We start from the raw sequence: 19755 nt of genomic DNA, 5'->3' as shown, positions 1-19755 counted from the left end.
CCCCTGAGGCCCAGCCCTTCGCTTCTTCCCCTGAGGCCCAGCCCTTCGCTTCTTCCCCTGAGGCCCAGCCCTTCGCTTCTTCCCCTGAGGCCCAGCCCTTCGCTTCTTCCCCTGAGGCCCAGCCCTTCGCTTCTTCCCCTGAGGCCCAGCCCTTCGCTTCTTCCCCTGAGGCCCAGCCCTTCGCTTCTTCCCCTGAGGCCCAGCCCTTCGCTTCTTCCCCTGAGGCCCAGCCCTTCGCTTCTTCCCCTGAGGCCCAGCCCTTCGCTTCTTCCCCTGAGGCCCAGCCCTTCGCTTCTTCCCCTGAGGCCCAGCCCTTCGCTTCTTCCCCTGAGGCCCAGCCCTTCGCTTCTTCCCCTGAGGCCCAGCCCTTCGCTTCTTCCCCTGAGGCCCAGCCCTTCGCTTCTTCCCCTGAGGCCCAGCCCTTCGCTTCTTCCCCTGAGGCCCAGCCCTTCGCTTCTTCCCCTGAGGCCCAGCCCCTCTCTTCTCCCCCTGCATCTTGGCTCCTCTCTTCTCCCGCTGCTTCCCGGCCCCTCTCTTCTCCCCCTGCGTCCCGGCCCCTCTCTTCTCCCCCTGCGTCCCGGCCCTCTCTTCTCCCCCTGCGTCCCGGCCCCTCTCTTCTCCCCCTGAGGCCCAGCCCCTCGCTTCTCCCCCTGAGGCCCAGCCCCTCTCTTCTCCCCCTGCGTCCCAGCCCTCTCTTCTCCCCCTGCGTCCCGGCCCCTCTCTTCTCCCCCTGCGTCCCGGCCCTTCTCTTCTACCCCTGCGTCCCGGCCCCTCTCTTCTCCCACTGCGTCCCGGCCCCTCTCCTCTCCCCCTGCGTCCCGGCCCCTCTCTTCTCCCCCTGCGTCCCGGCCCCTCTCTTCTCCCGCTGCTTCCCGGCCCCTCTCTTCTCCCCCTGCGTCCCGGCCCCTCTCTTCTCCCCCTGCGTCCCGGCCCCTCTCTTCTCCCCCTGCGTCCGGGCCCCTCTCTTCTCCCCCTGCGCCCGGGCCCCTCTCTTCTCCCCCTGCGTCCCGGCCCCTCTCTTCTCCCCCTGCGTCCCGGCCCCTCTCTTCTCCCCCTGCGTCCCGGCCCTCTCTTCTCCCCCTGCGTCCCGGCCCTTCTCTTCTACCCTGCGTCCCGGCCCCTCTCTTCTCCCCCTGCGTCCCGGCCCTCTCTTCTCCCCCTGCGTCCCGGCCCCTCTCTTCTCCCCCTGCGTCCCGGCCCCTCTCTTCTCCCCCTGCGTCCCGGCCCCTCTCTTCTCCCCCTGCGTCCCGGCCCCTCTCTTCTCCCCCTGCGTCCCGGCCCCTCTCTTCTCCCCCTGCGTCCCGGCCCCTCTCTTCTCCCCCTGCGTCCCGGCCCCTCTCTTCTCCCCCTGCGTCCCGGCCCCTCTCTTCTCCCCCTGCGTCCCGGCCCCTCTCTTCTCCCCCTGCGTCCCGGCCCCTCTCTTCTCCCCCTGCGTCCCGGCCCCTCTCTTCTCCCCCTGCGTCCCGGCCCCTCTCTTCTCCCCCTGCGTCCCGGCCCCTCTCTTCTCCCCCTGCGTCCCGGCCCCTCTCTTCTCCCCCTGCGTCCCGGCCCCTCTCTTCTCCCCCTGCGTCCCGGCCCCCCTCCTCTCCCCCTGCGTCCCCGCCCCTCTCTTCTCCCCCTGCGTCCCGGCCCCTCTCTTCTCCCCCTGCGTCCCGGCCCCTCTCTTCTCCCCCTGCGTCCCGGCCCCTCTCTTCTCCCCCTGCGTCCCGGCCCCTCTCTTCTCCCCCTGCGTCCCGGCCCCTCTCTTCTCCCCCTGCGTCCCGGCCCCTCTCTTCTCCACCTGCGTCCCGGCCCCTCTCTTCTCCCCCTGCGTCCCGGCCCCTCTCTTCTCCCCCTGCGTCCCGGCCCCTCTCTTCTCCCCCTGCGTCCCGGCCCCTCTCTTCTCCCCCTGCGTCCCGGCCCCTCTCTTGTCCCCCTGCGTCCCGGCCCCTCTCTTCTCCCCCTGCGTCCCGGCCCCTCTCTTCTCCCCCTGCGTCCCGGCCCCTCTCTTCTCCCCTGCGTCCCGGCCCCTCTCTTCTCCCCCTGCGTCCCGGCCCCTCTCTTCTCCCCCTGCGTCCCGGCCCCTCTCTTCTCCCCCTGCGTCCCGGCCCCTCTCTTCTCCCCCTGCGTCCCGGCCCCTCTCTTCTCCCCCTGCGTCCCGGCCCCTCTCTTCTCCCCCTGCGTCCCGGCCCCTCTCTTCTCCCCCTGCGTCCGCGCCCCCCTCTTCTCCCCCTGCGTCCGGGCCCCTCTCTTCTCCCCCTGCGTCCCGGCCCCTCTCTTCTCCCCCTGCGTCCCGGCCCCTCTCTTCTCCCCTGCGTCCCGGCCCTCTCTTCTCCCCTGCGTCCCGGCCCCTCTCTTCTCCCCCTGCGTCCCGGCCCCTCTCTTCTCCCCCTGCGTCCCGGCCCCTCTCTTCTCCCCCTGCGTCCCGGCCCTCTCTCTTCTCCCCCTGCGTCCCGGCCCCTCTCTTCTCCCCCTGCGTCCCGGCCCCTCTCTTCTCCCCCTGCGTCCCGGCCCCTCTCTTCTCCCCTGCGTCCCGGCCCCTCTCTTCTCCCCCTGCGTCCCGGCCCCTCTCTTCTCCCCCTGCGTCCCGGCCCCTCTCTTCTCCCCCTGCGTCCCGGCCCCTCTCTTCTCCCCCTGCGTCCCGGCCCCTCTCTTCTCCCCCTGCGTCCCGGCCCCTCTCTTCTCCCCCTGCGTCCCGGGCCCCTCTCTTCTCCCCCTGCGTCCCGGGCCCCTCTCTTCTCCCCCTGCGTCCCGGCCCCTCTCTTCTCCCCCTGCGTCCCGGCCCCTCTCTTCTCCCCTGCGTCCCGGCCCCTCTCTTCTCCCCCTGCGTCCCGGCCCCTCTCTTCTCCCCCTGCGGCCCGGCCCCTCTCTTCTCCCCCTGCGTCCCGGCCCCTCTCCTCTCCCCCCGCGACCCGGCCCCTCTCCTCGCCCCCTGCCTCCCGGCCGCTCTCGTCCCCCCCTGCGTCCCGGCCCCTCTCTTCTCCCCCTGCGTCCCGGCCCCTCTCTTCTCGCCCTGCGTCCCGGCCCCTCTCTTCTCCCCCTGCGTCCCGGCCCCTCTCTTCTCCCCCTGCGTCCCGGCCCCTCTCTTCTCCCCCTGCGTCCCGGCCCCTCTCTTCTCCCCCTGCGTCCCGGCCCCTCTCTTCTCCCCCTGCGTCCCGGCCCCTCTCTTCTCCCCCTGCGTCCCGGCCCCCCTCTTCTCCCCCTGCGTCCCGGCCCCCTCTTCTCCCCCTGCGTCCCGGCCCCTCTCTTCTCCCCCTGCGTCCCGGCCCCCTCTCTTCTCCCCCTGCGTCCCGGCCCCTCTTCTCCCCCTGCGTCCCGGCCCCCCTCTTCTCCCCCTGCGTCCCGGCCCCCTCTTCTACCCTTGCGTCCCGGCCCCTCTCTTCTCCCCCTGCGTCCCGGCACCTCTCTTCTCCCCCTGCGTCCTGGCACCTCTTTTGTTCTCTTACCCCCCACCCCAGCCTTTCCCTTCTCCCCCCTGTGTTCCGTCCACTCTCTCCCCCCCCTGCATTCCAGCCCCTCTTCCGCTACCCTTGCATTCTAGCCCTTCTCTTCCCCTCCCTTGCATCCTGGCCCCTCTCTTCTCCCCCTGTGTCCTGGCCCTAGTGTTTTGAAGCATGTAATAAACAAGAAAAAGAGCAATCACAGATTGCAGACCCTCGCCAGGACTTGTTTTGTGTGGTGTGTTGTGTGGTTTGTGTAGTTTTGTGTTCTGGTGTGTTATGTAAATAATAAGAGACATAATTAGGACTGCCAATTTATAACTGCTGGCAGTGATGACCGGGTACCAAGACGTCCTGCTTTGATACAACCCTGCTTTGATTTGACACCTGACCCATGACGTTTTTCATTATTATTCAATTGAATTTCGAATGGGATTAAAATAAATTCAATTCAAATGAAATGGAAGACCAAATAGGTACAGTCCTGCATTGGAGTCATCAGAAGGAACCCAAACAAGCAAAAAGCAAAGATGAAGTCATCAGGAGGAACCTGGATAGGATTAGCATTTCAACTGCGACTTCTCCTCCCCTCAAACTCATCCAGGCACAGCCAAGTGAGCCTTTTTTCCAATAATAATAAAAAAACCAAAAAGAACCCAGATCAAAAATTTTAATAATTCTGGCTGACAGATCATGTGTCTGGAAAAGTTAAAATTTAAAACATTTATTCCCCATCACTATTGCATCATAATTGTGAAGTTTCATGTCGATTGATTAAGCGGTTCCAGAGAAAACATTATTTAATATTTTTCTTCAATCCAACATGGCTGCCAAACCATCTGACCTATCAATTAATTCTGAACAAACTTTTACCCTCAAGGCTTGGGGAACATTTGTGTGAACTGTGAAGTTTCCCCTCGATCTGTCCAGCCGTTCTGGAGATTTTTATTGCTTTTAGGGTAAATCCAATATGGCTGCCAAACCATGTGACCTATAACGTCATGTGTGTGAACCTTTTGTTCTTCATGGATAGGCGGTAATATGTGTAAAGTTTCACCTCGATCTGTTCAGCCACTTCAGAGAAGAAGATTCTTGAAAGTTAAAAAAAAATTTGGCAAATCACGTGACCGATGACGTCATCAATATTTTTTTTTCTGAAGACCATTTTATGGTGACCATCAAAAATTTTCATACTGATTAGATGTAGCATTCTACATATGCGATTATAATGTCACAACGAAGGCACCTATGACATCATTAAAAAAAATTCACACTGATTCCCCATGAAGAGTACCTGCCGTGTGCCAAGTTTCATTTTTTCCTTGGTGCGGTTTCAGAGATACAGAGATCCAAAGTTTGCCCAACATGGCTGCCACACCACGTAACCTATGACGTCATAACTATGATTAAATCATTCCACATGAGTAGTCGCACCTATGGTGAAAATTTTGTCTTAATCCGACAAGCGGTTGCGGAGAAAAGCACAAATGTTCTGTGCGGACAGACAGACAGATAGACCCAAACACAATACCCTTTCCTTCGGTGAGGGGAACAAACAAACAAACAATTTTTTTTTGAAGCACACAGTATATATAATTTTTGAAGCATATAACTCCACTAAAGTTTGTCCGATCTCAACAAAATTGCCCTCTCTTGATAGTTTAGACTCGAGAGTCCAGAGCAAGGCTCATTTACACTTAATTTACACTTAATTTACATCACACCCCTCCGAGTTAAAGGTCAAGGTCAAGGTCAAATGGTCCCCCCTCCGAGTTAAAGGTCAAGTTCAAATGGCGGTCTGAAAAAAACGCATTTTTTGTCATTGCTCAATTTTGGCAATGTGGGATCTCAGAGACTGCTTGGCTTTCTAAGATATTCTTGCATTATAATAGTGGATCTACACTAAAGTTGCGCATCTGATATTTCATTAGTGTCCTTGACCTACCTTTTTCGAATTGTGACATAATTAACAAGAAACACCTTTTTTGATCATAACTTGAATAATTTTCCTCCGATTTTTCATGATATTGAGATTTATGGATAGATTGTAGATGGGGACTTGTATTATTAATTTACACTCTCTCCCTAAAAGTTGAAGGTCAAGGTCAGATGGCGGTCTGAAAAGAATATGGGGTAATGATAAAAATTACTGTGTGTATGATTAATTCCAGGTTTTCTGTTTCGTTTTAAAGTTTCAAGGCATTACATTTTACAAATGGCAGAATCAAAACATACAACAGTGTCTACTCTCCAAGAAAAGTGGAATTAGTTCTCCTGGGTGTTCTCCTCCTTAGTTCTCCTTCGTTCTTAATTAGTTCCCCTCCTTTGTGAGTACCAGTGTACTGGGCCCGGTGTATGCCTCGGTTAGAATAGGTGTACCATATCCCTGTGTCGTAAGAGGCGACCAGGGTTGCGTCAGGAAGGGCATCTGGCGTAAAACCTGTGCCAAATCATTATGTGGATCATAACGGATGATTCGCTGTGGCGACCCCTAACGGGAGCAGCCGAAAGAAGAAGAAGAAGTTCTCCTCCATGTTTACAGCCTTAGTCAGGAGGAGGCAGCAGCAGAATTTCTGATTGCCCAGTTTGAAAATATCCTTTAATTACACATTGTCAATTGCGCATTCAATTGATATGTTGTTATTTGTTCATGAAAGTGGCGAAAAGTAAATGATTAAACCTGAAAACGAATTATTTTTATTAATAGAAAATCATTTTACGTTACCCTATGGGGCAGGCAGCTATAAACTGTCATCCTGGTGTTTCACAGACAGGGTGATTCAACAGTGTGTGCGCCGTCCTTCGGATGGACATTAAATTTGGCGTCGTGTTTGCCGGCATTAGTTGGTGGATGTTAAATAACTCATGGTGTCCTTCACGAATAGTAGGCGATCTATCGCCGGCACCATGAACAAATTCCAAGTTTCTGTCCTAACTAGTGTTGGGAAGGCAATGACATACCACCCAGTAAAACCCTTGCCAAGATGCTGCTTCGGCAGCACCAACGTTCTGTAACAGAGTCTGGTGCATCACAATCGGAATGGGGCATGACTTTTGGACCACCCTGTATATGTGATTGATTTTAAATTTTTTTTATAATCTTCTACATAGTTTAAAGTGTTTGTGCATTTGTTTGTTACTCTTTCACCGCCGAACCGCAGCACCTAGAGCCCCCAAATTTTGGGTTTAGATATTTCAGAATCTGTGCAAGGTTGTGAGCTACCACAAGTTGGCCTTGAAGGCCATTATGAGGCTACCAAAGGCCGCTATCAAGTGTATCTTGGGATAAGGGGTCAAGCAGTGCTGCTACCGGCCCACAGGCAAAAGGTAACCCCCATGAGGCCAATAACTCCAGAGCTTTTCAATGTCCAAAATGTTCCGAAATCCCCGCCGGGAAAAACTCACCGAGCTCGGTATCCCATCCCCACCGCCCGAGTAAACAATTAATATCAATTGAATAATGAACTGCATTTTAATGTTATCATCATTCTGTGCATATACATTGATTTATCTGTGTTGCAAGCATTTTCAGCATCCTCTACCGGACTTGCGACATATTAACGTGGTCTTTATGGTGGGGAAGGTAGGTATGTACAGTACGTATCTACATGATGTTCATTCATGGAGACTCACCGCGTCCGCTGCGCCCCACAAAGCGCAGGTCGTTGAACCTTGCGACCTGGTTCTTGATCACTGCTGATGCATTCCGTAGCTCTGCCGAGTAGTTCTCATCGTTCCCAGCCATAACGGTGACCAGAGTGCCATCTGCCACATCCCCCAGTGCTACCACCTGCCCAGCACATGACGATTCGCACTGAGGGTTACACGGTGCATTTCCACCTGCAAGTCGCGCCGAGAGAACCCGAAGAACTCCGAGGTTGGGGTGTGCGCTTACAGAGACAGCCATAAATGGTGCTGACATGTCAAGTTTAAAGAGTAAGAGATCAATCTCAAAAGCCTTTTGGTTCTGCCATGGGGACAGTCTCAGTCTCTCTTTGAATGATGTCATGGTTACGTCATCTCTCTACGTTTGTGATGTAGCCTTTGCATAAACAAGTAGTTTGATTGTTTGTTTGTTTTCAATACCTTGTGCTACGTTTTTTGATCATAGCATGAGCTTTGCTTTCTCGGTCAAGTCACTATTAGTGTCATGTCACAGATTGAGTTGCACTTCAACATGAAAAAAATCAGGCTGTTTATTTGCAGCATTGTCATTGGTTGAGCAACGTTTGGATTCTCTGATAGTTTATTCTGTCCTCTACCCTCACATAGTTTTGTTCAGCATCTTCCTCAGTGATGGTGATGTAGTTTGCTGCAGTGCTTAAGGTGTGTGCGTATGCGTGTGCGTAAGACACAATGGTTTGGAACGTCTATTTGATTTCTATGACGCGCTGAGTGCGGAGTTCATGTTACATGCAGAAATTCCATTTGGCATTTCTGAGAATTGAGAATCGAGTTAAAGTTCGATTTGAGATCATATTTGTGCTATTGATTGAAAATGATATCACACTTCACTTGTAATTTGCCGTTTTTACCAGATTGTGTTTAATTTACGTTACGTAATATTGTATACAATCCTCGTAATCGCATACAGTATTTTAATCAGATGCCAAAGAGGGAGATCTGTTTATTTATTACATTGTCATCTTTTTATTTTATTTTAGATGACCAACGATAACTCCCAAGACCTTTTAGAGAGTAGAGAGATCATTTGCTTCCGTGCGGATCCACGAGCAAGTGAGGAACAACCAGAAAGTCCAGAAGGTGAGATACTCGCTTAAGGAAGGTGTTGAAAAGACCGCCAGGAGTTCCGCAACAAAAATCAGAGATGTGTACGAAAGAGGTTTTTCTCGATGAATTGCGTTGTTGCAGCCGATGAAGTAGATTTTGCAAGGAGTTTGTTTCGTGATCACTAATAACGTCAACGCACAACACAAACATTAGTCTGAACTGAAAACACCCAGATACACCATGCAGGGCGGGAAGACTGATACGCCATTGAAGCCATGGAAACTGTCATTTGTGAATGACATAACGTCACGACGACAATGGATGTGCCGAGATGGTCCAATTCGTACGAACATCGAGATAACTTATTCCCCACTTTACGAGTGAGTTTGACCCTGTACAAGTTAGTAGTCCAATGGGTTTTAAAATGTTCTCAGTTCAAGGAATTCATAAATTTTACATATACATATATATAATTTTTAAAAATATATTTTTGATGTACCATACTCTGTTACAGAGCGGTGGTGCTGCCGAAGCAGTTTCTTGGCAAGGGTTATACTGGGTGGTTTTCCATTGCCTTCCCAGCAGTAGTGGGGCAGGAATTTGGAATTTATCCATGGTGGTGGCAATAGCTCGCCTACTCTTCACGAAGGACATTGTGGGATCTTTAAGGTCCAGCAACTAATGTCGGCAGCCAAGACGGCCAGTTTAATGCCCATCCGAGGGACGGCGCGCACATTGATCAATGCCTGTAAAACACTGGCATTGCAGTTTATAGCTGGGTTGGGATTCGAACCTAGGCTCGACAGCTTAGAGGTGTGTGTGTGTGTGTGTGTGTGTGTGTGTGTGTGTGTGTGTGCATAACTCAAGAGGACATCCTGCGGGTATACATATATATTTTTTGGGGGGGGGGGATAAATTTGTACGCTAACTAATGTTTGGAAAAATTAAAACTTTGGTGTTTCTTATTGGACTTTCGCAATTATCTCATTGAGAGAACTTTTTGAACGCTCCCCTCCCTTTCGTCCAATGATTTTAATAATTTCATGTCCGTTATTCCATCATACCATGTGCTGCAATCGGTTTCTTTCATTTCAACTGGTTTGGCTTTCTATTTCGTTTATACCAGTTAATTATGATTACAACTTCCTCGAGGGTGACATGCTTCGTTGGTGAAAAATGGAGCTGGTGGGAGAGAAACTTTGGATGATGAAGGATATGCAGAAGAGCGAAAAAGAATGAGTGGATACAGGGATAGGTGAATGAATGAGATTGTTGCAGTGTGAATGAGTAGAGTGGATGACAGCTATCATCCCATTCAAGGAGCACTGATGGGACGGACGCTTTGTTCCTATGAAACTGGCGATTATATATTATTTCCTTCTCAATGAGAAATTCATCACGTGACCAGGCAGATCGAATCGATTCCGAGGGGCATACGTCGATCTGATCCGACACCTTTTTTCCGCCCTAACCGTGAAATAGGAACGTTTCGCGATTCTTGTCGAGAAGACATTAGTGGAGGGGGGATTAGGTATCAGGTTCGTGGCCATTCCCGACCCGCTTGCTTTGGGAGGCTATTCTTTCTCGGACGAGGCTGCACTCGGATCATTGATTGAGCGTCAGGAGCGGTTTGAGTAACGAAGGCGCGTTCCATGCCAATCGGGGGGGGAACCTGAGCCAGGTGCAGGGGTACAGGGAGCTACCGCTCAGAAAGGTCTCCGCTGCTCCTCAGGTTCGTGGGAAATGCACGAATAATCTCAGAGATTTACCCTGTCTTGGGCCTTGATCTCGGCCCGGACTCGGGTTCATGCGAAACCCATGTGGAGAAGTGAGTGTGCGATTCGTTCGCACTCGTGTCCGTGCAAAGAGACTGTTGATGCAAACACTCAAAACGCAGACGTCGTCTCCCACACCATTTTATCGAACTGGTGGAAAAAAAATCGACGAAAAACGTGCGCGATCGTTCGCGCGCTGGCGTGTCTCTTCGCCGTGACGTCGAGCCCATTAACACGTTAACCAGAGATGTTTGCACGCGCCAGGGAAAGTGGAGCAAGTTGGTGCGGCGCACATAGCCCAGGCACGGTATCTGTATAATAACACACGTTGTGATTTAATAACAGGGAGTTTCCCACGGACGCGGAGATGGCACGAAGAAGCACACAAGCAGCAGAGATAGAAACGTTTTTGTTGTTGTTGCAAACAGCACGGTCACATGCAAGTTGTGACGATGCACATTTCTTTTCGTCACTATTAAGCTGAATCGTAACGGCTCCCTGTTCGTGAGTGTGGGCCACAGTTCGTCGTGTGACGACGCTCCGTGTTTGTAATATGCGGCCCTTTCTCTTTTGACGCATGTACGCTCTTGTTTACAAACACGGACAAAACCAGACACACACACACACACACACACACACACACACCTTTTATGGTACACACCGCATGCACCTGTTGCATGCCTCCGTCTGGATGTTTACGTGAGCCGATGCACGTCACTTGTATCACACACGGGATTCAAACCTCGGGTGTTGCTCTCATGGCGAGCCCCCCGATCCGTGCTCCTGTTTCGGATGCGCATTCCGTTGGCTCGTGGTTTATACTTTGTGGTTTCAGTGCGGTTATCGTTAGATATCGGATCAGTATGTCGGTGTCGATATTGCAGATTATAGATGTGTGTGTGTGTGTGTGTGTGTGTGTGTGTGTGTGTGTGTGTGTGTGTGTGTGTGTGTGTGTGTGTGTGTGTGTGTGTGTGTGTGTGTGTGTGTGTGTGTGTGTGTGTGTGTGTGTGTGTGTTGTACGAGTTCACAAGCACATGGAAGTAGAACTTCAGGTTCATCGTTACGTTTATTCATCCCGTGGAATTTGTTCACAAGCAACAACGGCGCGGTTCCAAGGACTGTTCATCCCTATCAGGGCCTTGTGGACTCCAGAGAACCGCAGTTGATTAGGTGACCATTTTGATGTAAGATTATGTTATTATTATTATTATTGTTATTATTATTATTATTATTATTATAGTTGATCGAGGCTGTGAATATGACCCACAGGTGTAACATATCGAAGCGCCACGTATGAACATGTCACTGCAGGACAGATTATATTATATGATTGTGTGTTCGTGATTTTAGACTGATGTATAAACTGCGTGTTGTCACTATCACTGGCATGCCGAGTGAAGAGGTACACCAACTGTTGCCGTTCACCTGGATTCCGGGTGTCCGTTGGTTGAGTAAATAGAAAGCGAGAACGAGAGTTTTGAACCGAAACCTAACGATGTCAACATGAGCAGCTCAACATCACCAGTCGGTTATATGGGCTGATGATGATTATCTGTTATTTTATGTAATTTTTCATTTTGGAGGTTCGTTTGCCGTAAATTGTTCTGTAATCGTACACCTCCGAAGGCACCTGATGTATGTTGCGTGGGCGCACAAAGCCGAGAAAGGCTCAGTCATGAGTGACGCAATATGGAAAATGCCAAACTGGCATGTGACTTCCGACCCGAACTCTTGGGATTCAGTTTATGGTTCGGTCGTGAGTTTCAGACGCACGCGATGCAATCATCGCAATAAGGAGTGCATCACCGACGGGGCGCACACGCTGCACTAAGTACGTCCCCCACTCCTGCACACCATGTTGATTCGTCCTATCAAACAATCCTACAGCAGCTTACTGGTCCTATAGCATGATCCTGCAGCACGATTACTGGTCCGACAGCAATGATCCTCTGGCGTGATTCTACAGCATGATTACTGGTCCGATAGCGTGATTCGACAGCATGATTATTGGTCCTTCAGCAATGATCCTATGGCGTCATTCTACAGCATGATTACTGGTCCGATAGCGTGATTCGACAGCATGATTACTGGTCCGATAGCGTGATTCGACAGCATGATTATTGGTCCTGCAGCAATGATCCTATGGCGTCATTCTACAGCATGATTACTGGTCCTACAGCAGCTTACTGGTCCAATAGCGTGATTCTTCAACGTGATTACTAGTCCTCTCGCATGACACTACAGCAGCTTACTGGTCCGAAAGCATGATCCTGCAACATGATTACGAGTCTGACAGTATACTTATTGGTCCCACAGCACAATCCTACAGCATGTTTACTGGTCTTATAGCGTGATTCTACACCATGATTACTGGTCCGACAGCACAATCCTACAGCATGCTTATTGGTTCCAAAATCCGATCCTACAGCATGCTTACTGGTCCTACAATGTAATCCTATACAGTGTACCTTGTTGTACTATATCACGATCCTACAAAATGCTCACTGATCAGAGTAGTATGATCTCACAACAGTTTACTCGTGCTACGTATGGAATCATCTTGTAGCATACTTACTGGTCCTGCAGCATGATCCTATAGTATTCTTACTAGTCCCACAGCACAATCCTACAGCATGCCTACTGGTCATATATAAGCACACTTATTGGTCTGACAGCACAATCCTAAAGCATGATTGTTTACTAGTTCTACAGCATGCTTACTGGTCATATTCAGGCACAATTATTGGTCCTACAGCACAATCCTCCAGCATGCTTTCTTACTGGTTCTACAGCACGATCCGAGAGCATGCTTCCTTACTGGTCCAACAGCATTACCCTAACGCAGCTTACTGGTAAAACAGCACGATCCTAAAGCATGTTTACTGGCCCAACAGCGTGATCCTACAGCAGTTTAAAAGTCCTAGAGCACGATCCCATACTGTATGCCTACTGGTCCGAGAGCACAATCCTACAGCCTGCTTAATGGTCCGAGAGTAGTATGATGCTACAACAGCTTACTAGTGCTATGGTATGATCCTACAGCTTCTACAGCATGCTTACTGTTGTTTTGGATGCAGCCTATGGCTGCTGGTTCCATCATTTTTCTAGAAGTGTGGCTATACCGCCGAAGCGATGCAGTGCCCCTGTTACCAGTAAGTCGGTACTCATTTTGCCGACCTTGGAAGGATGACAGGCTGAGTCAACCCACCTGGTGTTATTTCAACGTCACGATAGGGGCTCAAACTGAAGACCCTAAGATCTTAAGCCAGCCACCTTAACCGTTTGTCATGCTTACTGATCCTAAAGCATGCTTACTGGTCCTACAGCAAGCTTCCTGGTCCTATATAGCACACCCACGTACTGCTCCTACAGCACAATCCTACAGCATGCTTCCTAGTTATATATCATTAACCTATGCAGCATGCCTACTTGTCCTAAAGCGCACGAGCTGGTGCCACAGCACAATCCTACAGCATGGTTAATGGTTTTATAACACTATCCTATACAGCATACATTCTGGCCCTACAACACACAAGCTGTTCCGATAGAACATGCTTAATGGTTTGGAGTATGCTGAGCCAATACAATATAAAATAACCCTGGAAAATAACATATGATCCTCATGTCGTGCTGCAAGATCCGACAGCACGCTTATTAGTCCAAAAGGACAAAGTTTCATTTCTTTACCAGGATGGTCTTACAATATGCACGCTAACTGGTGTGAGAGCAGGCTGGCTGGTTCTTGTACACCACTGTAGTGTCACATCGTCCTCGCTGTTATATGAATGTAGATTATATGAAGAGGCCCATGTGGCGTGGGTGTATCACTATACTGTATTTTATCATTATATACTGGGGCTGTACACACGCATATACCCAACCTTGTGATAGGGATGGCTAAAACAGCCCATAACACGTTCCCATGTGAATATTATAGGATTTATCGTCCCAAAACACGATCCTATATGATGATTATCCTCCCATATTACACGATCCTATATGAATATTTTAGACCCACAACACGGTTCTATTGTAAGCGGTACTATACGAGACGGCTCTAATATCACTAATAATTTTCCTACAACTGCACTGTCCTGCAAAGGTCTCTTGATCTAAGATGTTATGACAACAAGCACAGTGTTATTACCTTTACACGACATCCCATGTTGTTGCAAGGCCCCGTATTATATGTTATAGTCCGAACGCGTCACGGTTCTATAGAAAACGTCATGGAACAAAGTCCTAATTTGAACGGCCCTAAGTGCACGTGCGTAGGTCTTATATCTATATCACAATCATATACAGTATGGCATGCGCAGCTTACAAAACACGCCGCTCGGCCGTCCGTACCTTAAAAGCAACAGGAAGGGTCTTGTTGCAGCGCCAATGTGAAGGTAGAACCGAACACAAGAAGTTTGGACTGTCGGTTCGGACCAGCTCTCCAGGATGATCCGCCAACACCTCCACCATAGGACGATCTCCCGGTCGCAGTTTCCCCAGTGCGCCTTCCCCCTGCTGCGCGCCGCTTGCTTGTTGCTGCTGCTGGTGGTGGTGATGATGGTGGTGGTGGTGAGGATGTAGGTGGTGATGGTGGTGATGGTGGTGTTGAGGATCGGACAGTTTGTTTGGCGTCAGGGTGTTCGAGGGTGGCGTGAACCTCCTGCTGTGTCCAGTGTCTGCGGGGAGATGCATTCCCGGAGTCGGGTTAGCGGCCGTGGGGGCGCGCCGAGGGCACGTGGCGGGGGCGAGGGGCGCGCACGGCCCGGACCCCGCGCAGCCCCGGGACGCCCGATCTCCTCGCCGCGAGCTCAACCACGGCACGTCCACCAGCGGGAGCACGGTCTTGTCCCGTGGTGAAAGAGCCAACATTGGCGGTCCCGCGTGTTCGGGGGAAAGGGAGGAGGAGGGGGTGTTACAAGAGGATACCGAAGGCGCACAACGAAGGGGCAACGCAGAGGGCCAAAGCAAGGCGTATGGGGGAAAGATCCCTGCAGGGTGTTCCGAAACGCGTACCGTGCGGTCTCGCTCTGCGGCTCGTGCGGGCACCGCGCGCGCTCTCTGTTCTCCCCCCTCCAACTTTTTTTTCCCTTTCCCCGCGCCCCGGGGGCTCCAGAGCCGCAATCAAACCGCGACTCGTCCGCACGGCCGCGCCTTGATCCGCCTTTTACTCGAGTTCAACTTTCCTCTCCCGCCCCCTCGCTCCGCCAGTCGCCACTGCTCGCTCTGGCGCCCCCTCGGCGCGCCCGCTCCCTTTCCCTCTCCCCTCTCTCCACCCTCCCCTCACCCCTCCCACTCTGCCTCACTCCCCACCAAAGCCACCCCCACCACACCCCCCTTCCTACCCACATGTCTCTCCCGCTGTTTCATTTGGCGCGACGTCAAAGCACACGCGCGCTCTTACTTTTACATCTTTCATTTATTTGAAACTGTCTGTCTGTCTGTCTCTGTCTGTCTGTCTGATTGTCTGTCTGTTCGTACATACCTCTTTCTCTCTCTCTCTCTCTCTCTCTCTCTCTCTCTCTCTCTCTCTCTCTCTCTCTCTCTCTCTCTCTCTCTCTCTCTCTCTCTCTCTCTCTCTCTCTCTCTCTCTCTCTCTCTCTCTCTCTCTCTCTCTCTCTCTCTCTCTCTCTCTCTCTCTCTCTCTCTCTCTCTCTCTCTCTCTCTCTCTCTCTCTCTCTCTCTCTCTCTCTCTCTCTCTCTCTCTCTCTCTCTCTCTCTCTCTTTCTCTCTCTCTCTCTCTCTCTCTCTCTCTCTCTCTCTCTCTCTCTCTCTCTCTCTCCCTCATTCAAAAATTTATTGGTACCGTGATTATCGTCCAAACAAACTCGTTTTTGTGATGTTCACTTAATACGTATGCATAATTGGTAAGAAAATGTACTGTCCAACTAATTCCAGGTAGGTTACTCAGCAATTGAACAATGAAAGAGTTGTCGTTTCCTGGACTGTTATGAGCACCTTGTTACAAGAACCTTTCGGACACCACTCGTGTATACCTGCTGAACGAGAGTGCTTGTTGATGTAAGTTTTTGTAACTGTTGACTACAGTACTGTATGTATTTAATACCTATGGCTCATGCAGATCCATCGCACCTTTCTCATCCAGCCCCTTCTTTCGTCAGAGGGCAGGTATGTAACGTCACTGGCGAAATGGAATGCCACTGTTATATGCGGAATTCACATAACGTGAACTGTCTGGTCCTCACGGCTCGAATTACCTGGCCCTCACTTCTCGAACTCTGTGATTCTCACGTTTAAAAAAAAAATCTACCTGGCCCTCACTTATCTAACTCTTTGATTCTCACGTCTTTATCTACCTGTCCCTCACGTCCCTAACTCTTTGATTCTCACGTTCCTATCTACACCGGATCCTCACGTCTCTGACTTCCTAATTCTGTACAGGCCTTAAGGGTCCTTAACTGTATGTGTTCAGGTCTTCAAGGAGAACTTTAAGATCCCTTAACTCCAAATACTCAGATTGTGTAACCTTCAAGGGTCTACATGTATTCAGGTCTTTAACTACAAGTGTTCAGGAAAATGACAAACACCATGTGTATGCCAAATCATCCGTACGTTCGTTAAATGATCTGCAGGGTGTGTGGTTGGACAGACGGTGAGTGCATAAGATTAAAGGGGAAGTTGATGTGCATATCTGGTGGAATCGAGTGTGTGAACTATAATCAGGAAGAGAGAATTCTGATTAATGGTTGTGAAGTAGGCAAAAGGAAACCTCATCCTTCACTTGGTTTCTGATAGATTCCATGGATGTCTCCGCCAGGCAGTCCAATAGTCGGTGCCTATACTTGCCTGTCATGAAGCAAACGAGCGAGTGAGTACATGCATGCAGGAGTGCACTGTCTCCCCCTACAGCCTCCCATAGTACTCCTGTTTGTCTGTTCGACCAGATGTGTTTACAAACATTTTTCATGTGTTTATACACTTCGATGAAACCACGAGGCACCGCTCAGCCAGTGCTGCACCGAGGAGTACCCCTGAGGCCCTCTCGCATGTCGTTCGTCCATCCACCTCGTCAGACGCGAATGATATGCGGAGTCATTTGTCGGGTCGCCTCTTATATGTTTGTTTCCTGTCTTGTTTTGTGTTGTTGTTTCCTCTTCTTGTTTCTATCTCCACTTTATTCAAGGAAAGGTGTTACTTTGTTATGTTTTGTCACCACTGATGTGATGATGTTTCTCAGTTGTTTAATGCTGCCTGCCATCGGTGCTTAGTTTAATGGTTTGACGCTGCGTTGATGAAATACCTTCAGGTAGGAAAACGTTTAAATTGCAGGAGGATGTATATACTGTAACAGATCAATTTATAATCCCACGTGACCACACTCTACTGCGACTGCATTTGGGCTTCTGTGATGCTGCCATAAACAGACCTGTCTCATCCATGTGTGTGCACAAGTGCACTAATTGATTGTAGATCTTCTTGTTTATGTTTGGGTTTTTTATTTTATTTTAAGCAAGAGCACTGTAACCTTTTTGAGGTCCATTTTGTGTGTAATACACTCACACTCACACTCCACACTGTCCTGTCTTGTCATACAGCTGCCCTTCACGCGGCCACGCTACCCGGAGAAGGGGAACAAAGTTTAGATTCCAGTATGATGTCATAGCGGGTTGGGTCCACGTGTATGCCCTGTGTGAGGTTGTTGCGGAACAATAAAAGAACACACTTACGCACACACACACAAAGTTTCTACAATGGTCAGCTTTGCTTACACCAAGATATGAAAGCTTTTGAAGCAAGGCTTAGCTTTCCTGATGCAGCCTCCAGGCTGGCACACGAGCATTTCATAAGGCTGGGCCCAGGGGGAAGAAAAAGCGGTCTTACCTTACAGCCAAAACACTGCAGCATTACAAGCCAAGACAGACAGCCAAACCTATACCTGAGTGTTAATGTTACAGACTATATCATTGACTGATGATTGTATGACATCATTCTTTGGTGCAGGATTTAGTGGTGCAGTTGTTGATGCATAATAATGACACATTGCATGGTGGGTGCAGGATGTAGTGGTGTGGGATCGCTGCGGGTATGGTGGTGTGATCTGCTGTGGTGCAGGCGTGGCCGTTGTGGGGCTTGCTAGCCACCCTGCCACCAGGCCACGTTAATAATTAAGGTGCCGCCAATGTCTGCATGTTTTGGGCGGCCCGTGCCGGGTAATTAATTGATTTTCTGACATCGTCGCGGTGACGTATGCCAGGAAAATGTGGTCGTTTGGTTGTGCGCCCATCCAGTCCTAATTTATTCCCCCCTTTTAGAATTTTTAACGTTATTATTTCATTACTCCACAAGGTACCTTTAGAATCCGAACAGACTTGGCTCAATCCCATAATAATTGTCCGTAATACACCACGAGCAAAAGGTTGTAATTTTCGATCACAAATGGTGTCAGAAGTGGCTCTCTGGTGAAGGGAACCTCTCTGGTCACCACTGGATTTGATCCTACAGGTAATTAGGCTGCAAAGTATGCACAGCAGCCAGTACAGATGTGAATTTTATGTGGAAGTTACATGACCATTTAAGCCAAACGGTCTTCTTGACAAGCATTATGGCCGATTTATATGATACAGAAGCTGGATGGATTTTCTGGGTGAGTTGATTGTTGTTCTTCATTCCCTGTGAACGGGTCAGGAGATAAATATTCCAAGAGAGAAATCCAGATCCAAACTAGAGGAACATGTTCATTGGCCCAGTCAAGCCTAGGACGGAGTTATAGTGGATATCATGGGCCATTTCTTACCGAGTGGGTGTTTTCCCCCTTTTGGGCAATGTAGCACCAAACAGGACGATAACCCTGGGCGATAACCCACAAAATAGGATGATGATGCTGGGCCATAACCCACCAAATAGTACGATAACCCAAGGCCATAACCCACCAAATAGGACAATAACGCTGGGCGATACCCCACCAAATAGGACGATAACCCTGGGCGATAACCCTTCAAATAGGACGATAACCGTGGGCGATACCCCACCAAATAGGACGATAACCGTGGGCGATAACCCACCAAATAGGACAATAACACTGGGCGATAACCCATCAAATAGGACGATAACCGTGGGAGATAACCCCACCAAATAGAAGGATAACCCTGGGCGATAACCCACCAAATAGGATTATAACCCTCAGCAATAACCCACCAAATAGGATGATAACCCTGGGCGATAACTCACCAAATAGGACGATAACCCTGGGCGATAACTCACCAAATCGGACGATAACCCACCAAATAGGATGATAACCCTGGGCGATACCCCACCAAATAGGACGATAACCCTGGGTGATAACCCATCAAATAGGACGATAACCATGGGCGATAACCCACCAAATAGGATGATAACCCTGGGCGATAACCCACCAAATAGGACGATATACGTGGGCGATAACCCACCAAATAGGACGATAACCCTGGGCAATAACCCACCAAATTAGATTATAACCATGGGCAATACCCCACCAAATAGGATGATAACCCTGGGTGATAACCCATCAAATAGGATGATAATGCTGGGCGATAACTCATCAAATAGGACGATAACCCTGGGCGATAACTCACCAAATAGGATGATAATTCTTGCTGATAACTCACCAAGTAGGACGATAACCCTGGGCGATAACCCACCAAATAAGACAATAACCCTGGGCGATACCCCACCAAATAGGACGGTAACCCCGAGCAATAACCCTGGGTGATAACCCCCCAAATAGGACAATAACCCTGGGCGATAACTCACCAAATAGGACGATTATCCTGGGCAATAACCCACCAAATAGGACGAGAACCCACAAAACAGGATAACCCTGGGCGATAACTCAA

The 19755-nt window shown here is 50.2% G+C and overlaps 2 protein-coding genes across 4 annotated transcripts in view; one reads left to right on the top strand and one right to left on the bottom strand.

The window, feature by feature from the left end:
* Window positions 1–15153, bottom strand: part of LOC147034266 (runt-related transcription factor 3-like) — a 57620-nt gene extending 42467 nt beyond the window's left edge. The window contains exons 1-2 of one of the 2 annotated variants that reach the window (XM_085879544.1): window positions 14276–15153; window positions 7053–7233 (exon numbers count right to left, since the gene is read on the bottom strand). In XM_085879544.1, the coding sequence (XP_085735670.1) occupies window positions 7053–7233; window positions 14276–14794 (700 nt within the window). In that variant the 5' untranslated portion in view covers window positions 14795–15153. The remainder of the gene's footprint in view (window positions 1–7052; window positions 7234–14275) is intronic. The other variant, XM_085879554.1, reaches the window with a different exon arrangement.
* The window catches only part of LOC147034264 (uncharacterized), a 198603-nt gene that overhangs the window by 74097 nt on the left and 104751 nt on the right, over window positions 1–19755 (top strand). Inside the window, exons 4-5 of one of the 2 annotated variants that reach the window (XR_015057748.1) lie at window positions 8084–8183; window positions 16701–17545. The gene's annotated coding sequence lies outside the window, so the exon portion shown is untranslated. Of the gene's footprint in view, window positions 1–8083; window positions 8184–16700; window positions 17546–19755 lie in introns of those variants that run through there. The other variant, XR_015057746.1, reaches the window with a different exon arrangement.

The sequence above is a fragment of the Eptatretus burgeri genome, chromosome 1 (genome assembly GCF_056783735.1).
Source record: "Eptatretus burgeri isolate ZD-2024b chromosome 1, Ebu_testis_v1, whole genome shotgun sequence".
Taxonomy (NCBI): Eukaryota; Metazoa; Chordata; class Myxini; order Myxiniformes; family Myxinidae; genus Eptatretus; species Eptatretus burgeri.
The sequence above is the reverse complement of the archived record's forward strand: the minus strand, read 5'-3'. Positions and strand labels throughout refer to the sequence as shown.